This window comes from Pundamilia nyererei, unplaced genomic scaffold, assembly GCF_000239375.1.
Source record: "Pundamilia nyererei isolate P.nyererei 1_Seehausen unplaced genomic scaffold, PunNye1.0 scaffold00072, whole genome shotgun sequence".
NCBI classification, from domain to species: domain Eukaryota; kingdom Metazoa; phylum Chordata; class Actinopteri; order Cichliformes; family Cichlidae; genus Pundamilia; species Pundamilia nyererei.
This window is the reverse complement of record NW_005187473.1, coordinates 2,266,235-2,282,030: the sequence shown is the minus strand read 5'-3', so window position 1 is coordinate 2,282,030 and position 15,796 is coordinate 2,266,235. Positions and strand designations below refer to the sequence as shown.

Below are 15,796 nucleotides of genomic sequence, written 5' to 3'. Positions count from 1 at the left end.
GGAAGTTTCTTTTATTAGAAGAATCAAATGATGTTGTGCTTTGAATATAAACTGGAAGTATGGGCAAATGAGTTTTACTTCAAGACACGTGAAAAAGCTGAAGGCCAAAGGTCAAATCTGAATTTGCCTGTCTGGACTTTGGCATAGCCATCTGAAACATTTGAAAATAATAAAAAGTAATAAAATTGGAGCATCGTTCGTCTTTCTTTAAGGATGTTTTAATCTTATTTTTTTATCCTTTTTTTAAATGCATCTTGAAAGATGCTATAGAAATGTAATGTTACTTACTTTAATTGTTTAGTACTTGTAAATGCACCATATCACCTGTAGTAGTTCTATTTAAGAATGTGAAGCAGGTTTTTGGCTCGAGGTGTAAAACTGTAACCAGAGTGTATTATTCTTGCTTGACTCTGTCATTTCATGGGGCCTTTAAGTGGAATAAATTGTACACGAGAAGGACATGTCACAGTATAATAACACAATTTTTTTTTTAATTTTTTAAAAACGTTTTTTTTTTTTTGCATGCCAATAAACTACACAGATCTGGCCTTTTATCTGATCCCAGCTTCCCAGCCTGACCACGCTTTAGCAGATAAGTCGAATCAGTCTTTTTAGTTTCTGTGGGCAGAAACTGTGGTGATGGGGGGTACAGACACATACACATCCATATATGCCAAACACGTTATAAGAATAGGTATGGATTTAAACTTATATAGGCTGGATACATGGAAAACACAACAGAAATTGTTTTTCTAAGAAGACCAACGGAGCCTATCATAGACGCAGTTGCTAAAACAATCTATTAAAGCGCTCAATAGCGCACAAACATCAGCATAATGGAGAGTTCCACAGGAGCAGCAATAGAAATTGCTCAGAAATTTGCTTTCTGTCTCAGAATCAATCACGTTATGTCACTGCTAAGTGATGAATGGCAGAAAAACAACAAGTGCACCGCCTTATAGCCCTAATGTTAATCAGTTAGATTAATATTATATCAATCTGTTAACACTAGCTACAATTATTGATTAATCTATTGATCAGCAGACTTTTCGCCTCCTTGTGGACTGGAAGGGTTAAACCAATACTACTCTGTAAACCTGACAGCCCTCCACCACAATCACAGTGAATCTTTTATTTATCAGGAGCAGCCGTCCTTCGTTTCATGTGCTGGTTTCCCTCTGGGGACCCACGGCAGTGCGGAGGTCGATTCGCTGACTCTCTGTCCCCTCCCATCGGCGTCCCCTGTCGCCGTGCGCGGCCACACCTGCATTAAACGGGGGAAGTCCGTCCGGCGGAGAGGCAGAGAGACTGTGGGCTTTCACCGAGAGCGAAAGGAGGGGAAGCGCGGCACCCACGGCACATTCATTGCTCTGGACCCTCTCATCCAAAAGACGGCTGAAGGTATGCGTCGACATACGGCTGTGGGACTTTGATGGTCTGGACAACGAGCTGGGAATTACTGAAAAGAAATCGAGCGCAGCTACTGCGCGGAGCTGAAGGCATTCAGTGTGAACAGCTTAGCGCACAGGTAAGAGTGGCTTCTAATAAACAAGCTCCAAACACAGAAGAGTTTCAACTTTTTACCAACAAAGGGCTTTTTTTCTTAAATCCGATTTATTTAAAAACTTACATGCGAGTTTTTGTAACTGCTACATTATTCACGTTCCTTTATTCCCGAATGAACAGCAGTATTATAAAAAGGATTATAAAAGAACGTCACTGTCGATCAGTAATAATAATAGTAATAATAGCGCTCATCTGCGCAGTAGTGCAGGCTGGTGTCACGGACATAGCACCTTTATTTTTAAAAAACAAAATATTTAACAATTTAGTAAGTTGTATACTAAACTGTTAAAGTGTTATCATGTAAAGGTCAGTATCCGTGTCTCTTTTTAAAAGTGTTTTTCTCTCTTGGCTTTTGTAAGGACTTAACTAAAAGACTAAATCTATCTATCTATCTATCTATCTATCTATCTATCTATCTATCTATCTATCTATCTATCTATCTATCTATCTATCTATCTACCTTATGATAGATGTAAGCACTACTTCTTAAAGAAATCCATTGTATGTAGATGTAGGGTGCCTGGATATTGGTGTCACTTTTCCCACAATAGTTGCATTGTCATGCTCGTATGCTTTCTGGACTTTCCCGGAAGAATAAATTGTCTATTTTATACTGAGGAAAACAAGGAAGTAAAAGATATTGACATTATGCCATACCCACTAACCTTTGCTCTGGTAGGCTGGTCCACAGTTATCAAACACATAGGGTTTCAGATACGCTGTAGATCATCACTTCATAGGGCTGCTGTCATATACTCAGCTATCAGTTTTGCTGCATTGTGGAAAATCCATAAACCACATAGAAAGGGAGTGTTGTAGCTGTATTCAAGCCTTCGCAATTGCAACAGATCAATAGACTGTCCAGGCATGACCCCTGCTGCTTTGCTCATAACCTCTTGATCTGCTGGTACTAATCTAAAGGCCGAAGATGAATCATGGCAGGGCATCTAAATGAGCCGAGGTTACATGCTGACTGTCAGTCTCTCTACACCGAAAGCACTTTAAGGATCATTTAAGATGAGGTCTAACTCTTAAAAACAAGTCAGGCTGAAAACAACATGTGATAGACCTCGTTAAGAAAGAGCCTGAAGTCAACACAGAGTGCAGGATGAAAGAAGGAGAAAAACAAAGTGAGTCAGTGATTGAGTCTGTGGATAACCGTGCAACACAGGGTGCGTTTTTTGTATGTGTTTGTGTGTTGGCTTTGAGACAACACACAAATCAGAGTAGAGTATCAGACAAGAATCTTAAATATCCCCCTTTCTCCACCGTCAGCAGATGCACACAGTCAGGTATGTGGTGTGGCATCGGTAGCAGCTGTAATGACTACATCCACTCCTGTCCCTGGGTATAATACACATCCATCAGTAAGCATAATGAATTCCATAAAGGGGTGAGATGAGGCTAAACTGCCAGACTGTGTTCAGAAAAGGCAATTCTTCCTTTTGTACTTGCATCAAATTGACGATCATAACTTTAAGCTGTTTGCACAAGATTGTTTTTACATCTACACGCATCCATACCGGCAGCTTGTAGAGATAGTGCTTTACCTCTGAACACCACCTCCACTGGAGGGGAGAACAGCGGGCACCACAATCAAGGGCTGAATCACTCGCAAAATGACTGCAGCTGGCTAAAAATATTAGATTTCACCACATCAGAGGATTATTTTGGCAATCTTTGCTGGTAGTTAATGTTAGCTATATAAGCATTCTGCTGTGGTTAGCGAAGGCACTTGCAGTCAAAACAGTGTCACTCGTATCATTCTGAAAAACGTCTGTAACACAAGCTGAATAATGTCAAAAATGCCTCAGCTTAGCCTGCAGAAATACAGTAAGCTTAAAATGACACTGATTTCTAACTTATCAGTGAGAAAATGCTTACTGCACACACAGACATAGCTGAGTGTCAGCATCCTGTATTCCTTACCAGTTTCTCCCGCTGAAACCCTCACATCATGTTGGCAGGATCCACTTTTGTCTCATCAGTGGGAGGTCCCACCTTTTTAAAAGATGAGACTAATAGCATTTCCAAACATGATTCAGGTTTTCACTTACGCAGCTTATAAAAAAAATACCATGTTGTTAGTGCAGTCTACGCTGGAGCTTGCTGGCATTATATATGAATCAATCAATTATTTACTTCTATAACAGACTGAATTGACAAAGAGGCATGTTTAAGTTTGATGAAGCCGCTGTAGATCCACGGGCTGCTTTTCCCTTTGTGATCAGGACTGCAGCTTTAAATCCACTGCTAACATGTTGGTGTTTTAGCACTTGCGTCATTGTTTTTAACTGGTTAACACATTAACATGTGTTTACTATTGCTAGAACGGTGCTATTAAAAAAACCCGACAGTGATGGGAAGGCTATTTGCTTTCCAGGTACTTGCGAGCAGTAGAGACTCCAAGAAGTTACAGATCAAGCCCAAGTACAATTTATGTAATAAAATAAAGAGCCAATGATCTGACAATCTCATAGGAGGAAGTATTTTGCGATGATGGGAAGACAAAGATCCATTTTAACAGGAAGATACCCTCGGGCAGAACCGGGCTCAGAGGAGGGGTAGCCATCTGTTGTGACTGGTAAGGGAGTGAAGGGAAGAGGAGATGAAGGAGAGCGTGGGGAGAGATTTTTGAAACTTTATCAATACTCTGGCATGTCTCAGTTTGCTTGCTGGCTCTCTGTCTGTGATATATATAAACATAATAGCAAACTGCTCGCTCTAGTTTCATGTTAAGCATATAAAAGTGTGGGGGCATCAGTGTTTTTTCAATCTTATCGATACAATAGTCATTAGAACATCTCACTTAACCGCAGGTGTCCTCCTCATATAGGCACTACAGAGAAAGTTGGGAGCTCATTATAGTTGTTAGGTTTCATCCTCCGGGGAACATAGATGTCAAAAAAAATTCCTGTCACCTAAGACTAAAAATCTGTATTAAAAGTTCAGCCACAACGTGCAGCTGCAGGATGGAGACATCAGTTCAGGTAGTGAGGAAATAGCCAGACACTGAGACAGCCATCTCATTCATTACAATTATCATCACCAGACAGCCAATATCAAATTAAAATATGTTGAAAATCACCTTTAAAACCCACAAGAGGAAAGGGTCAGGGTTAAAATAAACAAAGACAGAAGATGGGGAGGTGGGGGTGAGCCTTTTCCATCGTCAGCGGGAGTGAAGCAGAAGGGGACCAGCATGTTAATTGGTGATTTGATTAGCGTTTTAATATTGCAGCTGTGCATGACAAGGGAAAGCAACCGGCTGGACAGAGGTTCTTCCCTTTTTTCTTTTTCTTTTTTAATCAACACTCCTCCACTTCGGGGACCGAGGGTTATTACACAACTTAGTCATTATGCACGTCATTCAGTTAATTTCCTTCAACTTTCAAAAAAAAAAAAGAGAAAGAAAGAAAAAAAATCTGGATTTCTGGAGTCATGGTAAAGGAGCCAGTTTGACAGAAGCAGAAATATTCGAGCCATTTTGAATTGCGCTCAGTGTTTAAAAGCCCCATTTGGCTCCCATCGTACCGGCTGAGTGAGATCCAGAGCCTCTGCTAAGCTGAATTAGACTGGTCTACATTTTTGTCAACAGCAGTGTTTCCAGTGAGAGGAAGACGTCTATTTAAAAAGAGAGGAACACCATATTCCAGATAACAAATTTGTGCAAATCGAGTTTTGGCTTTGATTGTTAACATGTGTTCGCGTTGGGGATTAACAATACTCAGCAGTTTTACCGAGGCTGATGAATTGGCATATTTTTTAATGTTGGGAATGATGGGATGTGAATACAAGAATGATTGAAGGGAGAATAGCATCAGAATTTCAAGGAGAAAACAATGTAAACACCAAAACAGGGGAAAAGGTCCAGGTAGCTGTGTGCATGACACATGTTTGCATGGGGCTTTGAGTCAAACAGGCTTTTACCTGAATCCAGAGGGACCTCTGTGAGTAATCCCCCCTCCACACCCCATGCACATCTCTGCCTTCACAACATCCCAATACCCGAGCAGACAGAAAAGATAAGAAGTAGCCACACAGAGGAGCACTGGTAGTGAGACAGAGAACGATATGAGAGGCATAGAAAAAAGGGAGGAAACGTGTGTAAAGCTATGGAGATAAGGAAGAGTGTGAAGAAAGCAGATGGGGATGAGTGTGTGTGCTTGGTTGTGGATAAAGTGTCAGGGGGGGAGGTCTTGGCTGGTCGTGCCAGTCAGGGTGATATTGTGTCATAAGCTGAGATATAAAGCTCATTTGGGAAGGAAGAAAATCACCTGAGATGAGGCAGTGGGTAAGGAGGAGAATGAAAATGGGAAGTTTAAAGCATCTAAAAATATTAATATCGCTTACAACTGAAGGTCTGCAGCCACACTAGCTGCTCTGTGAAGCTGCCTAATGCATCAGATTGCAATGTCGACAAATTTTCACGTTAGCCATATTAACGCTAGCTAATTAGCAACAAAGTGCAGGTGGAGCAGTTGGGAATGCCATTAATGTAGAAGGGATTGGCAATTAGCCAAAGTTTCTGACAATAGATGAGGTAAGAAAACAACAACTTATTCATCCCAAAAGTTTGGAAATTACTGCGGTATATCTGCCAAAACATCGGAAACGTGTAGCTCAATAGCCCATAAAGGTAGAAGATTATGCTAAAAGAAGAGCCCAGTTAAATGGATTATAAAAAAGTGAAGGAACAACAAGGAACTTAAATCTAAACTGAATTTGGGTATTGTGGTATGAGAGAGCCACAACCTCAAAAGCACAGTCACCATTTTTTTGTCTTTAACCTAAATCACAGACCTCAGGGATCTAGATGTTATGTTTGGTTGTAGTAATTCACTGACATACAGAGTTGTCTGACCATGGAGGGCTCTGAAAGGGCTTACCAAAAGTTTTAACTGAAGCGTAAACTTTAGGGGGAGCCAGTGTAAGGAAGACAAAATCTATATCCCATGGGACCTGGTGCGTGAAAGAGGCATTCCGGATCATTTGTAGGCGATCCAGGGATGATTTGCTCAGGCAGAGGAATAAGGGATAACAAATAATCAAGACAAGAAGCCATGCATAATTATCTCCATTTTACTTTGAGACACAATACATTCAAGATGGACAGAGGGTGGTAAGCATCTGTTTGCTATACATAGCTACCGACCACGTACACGGTCATTTGGATGACCTTTGTGGCAGCTGATGGAGGAATCCAATTGAGAAACATTGTTTTGCAGCAACATATCTGGTATTAAACCACTTTTTCTTTAATCACAACTACTGCAATCCATTCACATTTGTTCTTACCACTTAGATTAATGTCCCTGTCCACCCCAAAGGTCCCGAAGCCAGGTACAGTCGCACGCTGAAGTGTGATTGTAGCAGTTTCTCGCTGCAGCACTCCAGGAATCACATCAAACTACTTCCACTGTGTTCCCTCTGGGCTTAATCACACCTAGAGTAATTAATTAGTAATGGCACAAGATTAAAATTTAAGGCATCGACAGATTCATCATGAATCATCCCAGATGGTACTTGAACCACTTCTCATTTGTTGAGACTTTTCACCCGGGACCAAAAGTTCATCCTGACGGGTGGCGCCGGACAAACTGAAAATGAATGCCTGCAGTAAATTTCATGGTAGTCCATCCACCAGCTATAGAATTAGTTAAATCCAACCCACACTGCCATCTTTAAAACCCCAGTAGCTGAAAACAAACCATTAGTTTCTGAAAAAGAAACGTAGTTCTGGTTGCGGTGTTGCGGGGGTTCATCTGGGTATTCCGTTCCTTGATAATGTGCAAGATTTTAATTAAGCTCGTTAATCAGTTTGACGATCACGCACCGGTTTGTAGACTTGAAGCATCTTTAACATTTGAACACAGTGATTTGCTTGCCGTTAGAGGGATAGAAGCTGAATTTCAGTGGCAGAACAGGAGAGGAATGAACGTGTAAGTGCTTTTAAAGTGAACCATAGGGTTAAAGAACAGTATGTGCAACTCCTTTAAAAGTCTTTTCTTTTTCTCTTAGGTTTTCCCTTGTGATGCCTGGCAGAGTGAGGACAGTAATACTGACTCTGCCATTGTCTCATCACTGGTTCCGGACACAGCGAGGCTTCCCGAGTGTCTTGCCTGTCCATTGTGACTAGAGAACAGACGAAAGATCCAGCTTGCCTGCATAAAGACCTATTCAGCATCATTCTTCTTTGCCAGCCACCTTTGTTATACCAGGAACAAGAGTGAAGTCTCAGCACTCTCCTTAGCCCCTAGCCTTTCCCTCTGTCCCTTTGCTTCTAACGCCCTTATCCCCAATCCACTTCCCTGAACCCCTTTCCCACTCCCCAGGCCCAGTTTCAGCCCCATTCGGAGTCCCAGATGACTGCTCAGAAACATCCGTTACCCTCCCACTCCGCACAAGTCTTCTTTCCTCTCCCTCCAGCCCCCGTGGCGCTTGGCACCGATGCCCATCACATAGACAGATGGAGCCAACCCTGACCCCTCTCTTCGCCCGTGGGGACGCCAAGAGAATCAACGCCTGACTAGAGGAGAAGAGGGTGGGTGCGAGTGTAAAAGGGGGGGAGACAGGAAGTACAGCATTGCTTTGTCACCACGGCAACACATCGTCTAATCTCCCATGGACTCCCCTTCAGCCCGTCCTGCCGTCCTCAGATAAAAAATGCACACAGCAGGAAATTCAGCAGCAGGAGCAGAAGGATCTATCTTTTTTCTGACATATTTTCGCTTTGATTATTTGGCACTGATGCCTTGTTCTACATTTGTGCAGTAAGAGGATGTGAAGATTGGAAAAAAAAAACCCTCTAAATATAGTGAACATAATTTAGAGGAAAGCAAATGAACTGCAAATACTGAAGGAAAGGCTGTCTATAGCACAACAAGTTTGGTTTTGAGCCCCAAACTTCCTCTTCCCCTCCAGTCTGTGTGCTCCAGAATGAATTCACAGAAGTTGCAACAGCCTGGCAAACAATATTTCAGCTTTTTTTAAACAGCATACAAGCCACTTCCCATTGTGCTGTGCTTACCTGAATAAAGCTGTTTTCTCTTTTTTTCCTCTGACAGTCAAAACGTAATACGCATTGCATTCCAGTCCGAGCTTCCCTGGATGTCAACGCATGCTTTTATCTGCTGTAAGCTACCACGTTCTGCACTGCACCTTTGCCAAGCACTCAAACATCCACTTCATTTTGGGGTTATTGCGCTTTCATTCTCCCACCTGAGTCCCTGCATTTTTCTTTCTTTCTTTGCATTTTTAAAATTAGCAAAATTTTGCCTACTTCACTTTCTTTGGATGCTTTTGCTCTCTTCTATCAAACTCTGCTGACCGGCACTCTGATTAGCATACGATATCCTGACATCCAACTTTAAAAAGAACCCCTCATCAACAGTAAAACGAGGCACTAATGGCCGGTGAAATGAATTCAGCTGGCCAACATAACAGAGGCGGGAATACCGGAGTCCCAAAGCTTCCCAGGTAATTGGAGTGAGGTATACTGTATTTTACTCTAAAGCACAGCTCCTCTTGTGACCTTGTGGGCTGAAAACGTAGCAGAGACGGAGAGAGCGAAAGAGAAAGAGGATGATACTCTGTGTCCGGGGTTTACAATTACAGTGTCTTTGGGATTTTTAATGACTTTAATTAAGTTTTGGTTGCATTAGCAGTACAGAGAATGTTTTTACTGGTAGTGTCAGCCCATTTCAATCATGTCAGTACTTCTGCAGAGCTGAGTGTCCATGACACACTTATTATTCCTGTCACTTAAAAGACAGCCATCTACGGTGGTCTTCAGACACTGTGTCTTCTGATAAATTTAAATAATAATCACTAGAGTAGCTTTCAAATGCCTTTATAAGCTACTTTAGACATCAAGATGTGCTGATTTATAATCAGCACATTTTTGATATGCAAGTACCTGCCACATTCATAGGTCACGACAAGTGCCGGGATTGTCAGTCCAAATGAAGGGATGAAGCAGATTCTCAATAATGCTGCTTGTCAACTCAGCCTCGCTGAGTTTTACAGTCAGCGGCAGTAGTGCATCTGCGGATCTATATTTTATGAATATGCCAAGAGTTGTGGGAGTGTGAGTCGACGACTAAAGGTGTGAAGATTCATCGTTAGACATGGTGCACTGAAGGTTTTAGCGCACGGGTGTAAAACAGTGGGATGAAGATGACTTTGGGCAACAGCAGTGCCGCAAAATCTTTTTGAATTTTCAAGCACGAGGAGATGGCCCTACCTCATTCACAATCTGTGTCAGACTGTATCAAGGTTTCAGACTGACAACCAAAGATTATTTCAAGCTTTTACTAAAGAAAAAAAAAGTCAACTTTTGACATTAGTGACTTGAGCAGAGCACAGTGGAAAAACTGAATAATGTGTTTGTGTAAATTATTTGTGCCTCTCTACTTCTTTTCTATTTCTTAAAAGGAGGCCAGCACAGAGTTAGGCAGTGAGTCAGTGCTTTTGTGGAGATATTTATGAGGCCAATAAGACACGGATGATATGACAGGGTTTAGAGGTCATATAAGTGATAAAAAGAAGAAAGGCAGACTCAGCCCAGCAGTTCTGTCTCTGTGTTTTGTCTCTGTGGGGATTCGACTGCGAAAAACAGAACATGAAGTAAGGTATACTCGCGTCATCGAGGGTTCAGTTTCATCTTGTGTCACGTGCCGGTGCCTCTCGCTCTGTCGCCCTGTTGATCACGCGCTTCATGTTACTAGGAGCTTAACGAAAGAGTATAAATAATGTCTCATAAACGAGTTCAGCAGGAATCAAAGGGATAGTTTCACAGCTTTGGGTGGCGTTGTAGCGTCTTTCTTTTTTTCACCTTAAACCATATGTTTCTTCATCTCAGTGACTGTGCTGTGTTTTTGGCCTCACCTGTCAGTGACACTGAGCTCAAATCAGCTGGGATTAATTAGTGACTCAACATACATGCACAGGTGCACACACAGAGACACACACGTGCACATATGCGAAAACAAATGCAGATACTCAGTGAAACATGCACAGGCTTATCATATGATTAAACGTGATAAGTCACATGTTCTTTTTATAGCATTTCTTTTAACTACTTATCTACAACTGTAAAAAAGCCAACCACACACACACACGCGCGCACACATACTGACACAGCACTCCACCAGATACAGGATGTGAAAAGCTTCCAGAACAGCATGTTGCCAATAAACACCCTCCTCCTCGGCTGTAATTACCTCACTCTTCATTTCACACCTTGTGTATGCAACTCATATCTCCCCGTGTCACGGTATAACTGCTCCACCTCGATACAAGGCGGTACCTGTCCATACTGACAAGAAATGTGATCTTGCATGTTTGTTTAGTCTTTTCCAAACAGCGTGTGTGTCTGTGTGTGTGTGTGGGGGGGATTCAAAGATGCGATTTCAATTTCAATTTGGATCCACGACCGCTGAGGACAAACTGTGACTACTGTCAGCTTCTGTTGGACAGCGTGGGCCTGTGACTTTGATAGAAATAAAGCCGCAGACAGTTTTTTTTTTTTTTTTTGAAAGACAAGCTGTGGAGAGCCATAACCTTGAGGTTGTTTGCTTGCTGTTTGTTTACATAACTGTGTTACGGGTGTGTGAAGAGGTTACAAACTACAGTGTGGACGCTAAATGTGCTGAGGTCAGCAAGAAGGTTAAATAAAGGGTTGGTGGTGATTTGGGGGGTTTACTCCAATTTGTGTTAACAGTGCATGTGAGGAAGGAAAAGAAGATTTACTGGACTCAAGGTAATAGAAAGATTCGTCAAGTGAGGCTGTGTGGGTGTCTGTTTGGAAGGATGAAAAGAACGAAAATTTACATTTGTGGATTAGCTGTTTGATTTTCAGTGTGTGCGTGGATAGGAATTGTTTATTCTATCGACAGCTGATGCTCCTTTTATCCAGCCGCCTCTGTAGTGGCAACTCATTACCATAGTGATAACGAGAGAAAGAAAAGGTTGCCGGTGTCAGCACACCAAGTTTTTTTTACATAGAAACTTTGTGTGTATATGTGTGTGTACGTGTCTTTAATTTGTCTGCTTTTTATCCGAAGCTGCAAAATATACACAAACTTAAAAATTTTAAAGAGAAACTTGACACCAAGCTGAATAACACTGTTTGTGCTTGTTGCTTCTCAGGTTTCACACAGTGTCAGAAAATAAAAGAACAGAAACAAAAAACAAACTTGTTGGTGAATAGGAGGCAAAGAACTTCAATCTCTGGAGCTCAGCACGCAGAGGATTTTTAGCTGGTCTGAAGTTTTTCTTTAACTTATCTTGTACTGATCACATCCTTCAGGGTGTGGAAAACAAAGAGACCCTTAAAAACAAGAAGGAAGAAACAGAAGTAAAGTCTTCGTATATAAGCTTGTGCTTAGCCAGACACTGTTGAACGTGGGTGGTTAGAGCACCTTGAAGCGACTGTTGTTGTGATTTGGTGCTGTGTAGATTCGATTGAATTGCATTGAATTGATCTGAAAGTTAAGCTATTACTCCTCTCCACGTTGTGCTTGGGGAAGAAATGATAGACGAGCACTTCTTATCCATGCGTTTCTGTGCTGTGACTTATTGTTTGGTTAGGAATTGAATCTATGTACTAGTTAGTAAGACAGTTATCTAACTAAGTGAGCTGGAGAGGCCACCTACAGCACTGAATGAACTGTATGTCTTGTCTTCCAGGTGACTGCTACCAACTAACACTTTTGCCGATGTGTGGATTCTTTGATTCAGAAACTAACGCATTAAGGATGACTGGGATCTGACTCTGTATCCGGTGTTAACTACAAGAAAAACTACAAGAAATTCCATGAATTTTCAGGAACAATACATCCAAACTAACTTTGTGGAACCTTTGAGTACAAACCATTGTGGATAAAATACAATACACTGATCTCAGTAAAAATTTTTGGAACATTTTTGGGGAATTACATTTAACCTCTTTTTAGATCTGCTAAAAATCGAAAAATTTCTGGATAATTTTGAGCAAATTCCCCCATAAAGCTTCTGGAATCTCTTGCTTGTCCTGATTGACCTGCAGTAACCTTTGGTAGATTTAGGAAGGACCAAAGTAACCTTGTGGATTCTCATTCCCTCGTTGTGGTGGTTGCATCCTTCTTCAGCAGGCTGGGAGTACTACTACAATGCCGGAGCTGGACAACCTTCCCCCCGCAAGGGAAGCCAGGAGTCCTGAACTGGGCCTTAATGGTCCAGCAGACCCAGCACAGATTCAGCACAGCATCCTAGAGGAACAAGTGGAGCTGTGGTGGTTCAGAGATCCTGGGAAGTCTTTCCTCTGCTACTGTGTCGCTGTGATTCTCATCCTGGGTTGCGGACTTGGGGGCGTCGGCCTTCTTTCGACTACCACCAGCGTCTCGAGTGAGTGGCGGCTCGGCACGGGCACAGCTTTGTGCCTGCTAGCCTTGGGAGTCCTGCTCAAACAACTTCTCAGCTCAGCTGTGCAGGACATGAATTGCGTTCGGAGCCGACAGCGGATCGACATGCTAAAGAGCGGCGGTTTATCGGACCTTCTAGTGGTTTTAATTACCGGACTGTCACTGTTGATTTGTGGAGGGGTTCTACTGCATCTGGCCCTTGCCAACCGTATGCCAAAGCCTGGCCAAGCCCTTAATGACATGTACATTTCTGGAGTGGTTTTGCTGGCTGGAGGTGGAGCTGCAGTTGTGGGTGTTGGGATATACTCTGTAGTGGTGATCCTTCTTGAGAGGACGAGGCACGGACGTCGGTTTGTAGACCGGGTTTTGCACATCTTCACTGTTTCAGGACATATGGACCGTCACGCTCGAAGAGAGACTACCTCCAGTTTGGCTAACCTTATATGAGATGCAACCCCAATAAAGCTTTTTTTTGCCCACTGGCTCAACTAAATTAGAACTGGCTTTATGCCCAGACACAGATTCATACCATGCATGCTTCGGCAGACTGCGTACGAGATAAAATAGTTGAGTGTGTAGTATATTCTTAGTGAACACGTTAGTTATTGGCAGTCAGATCTCTGAGTAAGGATGCAAAAATGGAAAATGTCAGAAGAACCGAACACTGCTGTACATGGTGAAGGTCTGCTTTTTATCTATAGTGGGTAAATGTTACTCCATTCTCACAGGACAAATACTAAACAGCATGGAGAAGACACACAGAACAACAACAACAAATATTTAAGCCAGTTCTGATAAATTACAAGCACAATTTTTATCCCACAGGAGAAGCAAGCTACAACTGAGTACAGCTAACCTACAGCAGGAGTAAAGTCCATGAATGAACTTTGAGCTATTCCCTGTCTATCAATTCCAAGAACTGTAAGCCTACAACCAAACAAACCCATCTTGTTCTCTAAAAGATGAAGTAATGTTTTTTGAGTCCTCATTTGGAGGGCGGCACATTCAAATTTATGCATGTGATTTGCATCTGTGATAACTGACCAGGGACCACACATCTGACCACTACCTGCTCACTGAGGCTCTCGTAGTTGCGGATGAGAGTGTCATCTGAATGGATGAAATGGAAATTGAATAAGATGGAATCTGCAAGAAATGGGACAGTATGAACATGAACAAAATCCTATTTATAATTTTTGATTCATATCCCATCCTCATGATCTTCGTGTATATGTGAAAATATTGCCTCTGCAGTTTCTGGGATGATGAATACGAGGGATTCTTTGGGAGTTTTATTGCCTCGGTTTAATAATAATTTAACAAAATTCATGCTGCGGAGGTATAGTGTTTGTGGCAGCCTGTCAAATGTGATTGTTGGAGACTTGTATCACAGCACTTTAGAATGTATGAATAACTTGTGTTTTTTGTGCATCAACACTGTACTGTCTTAATTGTGACTCTCGCGGCGCTTTGTTATCTTAAACCAGTGTTAATCGAGATTTTTGATATCGTCACGGCATCGCATTCCACTGTGTACTGTAAACATTCATTTAAAATAACGTGGAGGTCATAAAGAACAACCACCAAGCTTTGCAGACTCATTTAGTCTCGCTTTGTTGCATGGATTTCTCTCATTGTCCAGGTGGGCAGCCAGGGTGAGCATTAGAGTTTTGATACCACCAAAAAAAGATAATGCAAATCTTGCTGGATTAAGGCTTAAATAATAGGAGTTAGTCTCCAGTTCTGATTTTGTACCCACTATCTTGTGATGGCATCACATTTGCCACAACAATTGTCAACATGTTGTTCACATTCTCAGCCATGAATAGCCTACTCAGTATTCATTATTTCTTTATTAGATAAAGGATTGGCTCATGGCTGTGCTCAGACTGAGCCTTTATTTGATGTCAGCTACACACTTAAAATTTCATGGCTACATCTTGTGCTGTTGGACAAACCCACGTTCAGCTGCTTTCATGGTAGTTTTATCTACAGCTGGTGATGCAAGGGGCACATTTTACTCTGATGGCACTCTAAGGGAATCTGAAAAACAATAGCCAGTATGCTTTAGAGGAAAGGCAAAAAAGGGCATCTGGACTTTAAACTTGGAACCAACAGGAAATGTAGAGATCCATAAGGAAAGTTGTGTGTATGAGCTGTGTATGGGAATGCATTTATCCAGTCTATTTAAGGTGTTTCCAACAAGAACAACATGACAGCATGGCAGAACTGGCCTCAAGAAGCAAATACGTTATAAGTAAGGATTATTTCATGAATCAAAATCAATCAGTGCCTCCCACCTAGCCAACTTAGAATCAACATTTTTCTTCAAAGTAAAATCATTTCATTACCTTTGACATAACTATGTGAAATTTTACCTTAAAAATGTGAATATTTTCTGAGTTACAATCCCTCAAAGTACATATTGGATGGTTTTGTGCTTTTTAATTTACAGTTTAAAGTACGGGAGATGATTCTGAAGAAACCACATTTAAGCCTTGTTAAAAATCGCAATAGAATCACCTTTTCAACCACTCCAAGTGACACAATGCGAAGCTAAAATCTTTTTGTTTATCAAAAATGTTTTTTTAATAACCAACTCTGAACATTATTCTCATGGGATATATTATAGTTTCAGTGACAAAACTAGGCAAATTTAATGTCTATCACATAGAGTAGCAGAAACAAGCATTGGCACACTGGACGTTTTATTTACTTTCAGGCAATCCACTGGTGAAAACTTCAGAAGGTGCCTTTTGGGAAAAACTTCCCATGGATCACACACCGTGTGGGATACTTGGCTGGTCAAAACATGCTGTTGAATC

At 41.6% G+C, this 15,796-nt stretch overlaps 1 protein-coding gene across 2 annotated transcripts; it reads left to right on the top strand.

Moving 5' to 3' along the window:
• The first annotated feature begins 1,288 nt into the window (after window positions 1-1,288).
• On the top strand, window positions 1,289-15,084 carry tmem125a (transmembrane protein 125a). 2 transcript variants are annotated; one of them, XM_005736976.1, is made up of 3 exons: window positions 1,289-1,528; window positions 7,588-8,110; window positions 12,259-15,084. In XM_005736976.1, the coding sequence occupies exon 3, from the start codon at window positions 12,720-12,722 to the stop codon at window positions 13,416-13,418; it is 699 nt and encodes a 232-aa protein (XP_005737033.1). In that variant the 5' UTR covers window positions 1,289-1,528; window positions 7,588-8,110; window positions 12,259-12,719; the 3' UTR covers window positions 13,419-15,084. The 2 variants fall into 2 exon arrangements, with proteins under 2 accessions (XP_005737033.1, XP_005737032.1); XM_005736975.1 differs by having other exon boundaries at window positions 7,588-9,045.
• The last annotated feature ends 712 nt before the right edge of the window (window positions 15,085-15,796 follow it).

Bases quoted from the DNA above. Each gene is read 5' to 3' on its own strand.
- tmem125a (XM_005736976.1), top strand. From the start codon at position 12,720: ATGCCGGAGCTGGACAACCTTCCCCCCGCAAGGGAAGCCAGGAGTCCT.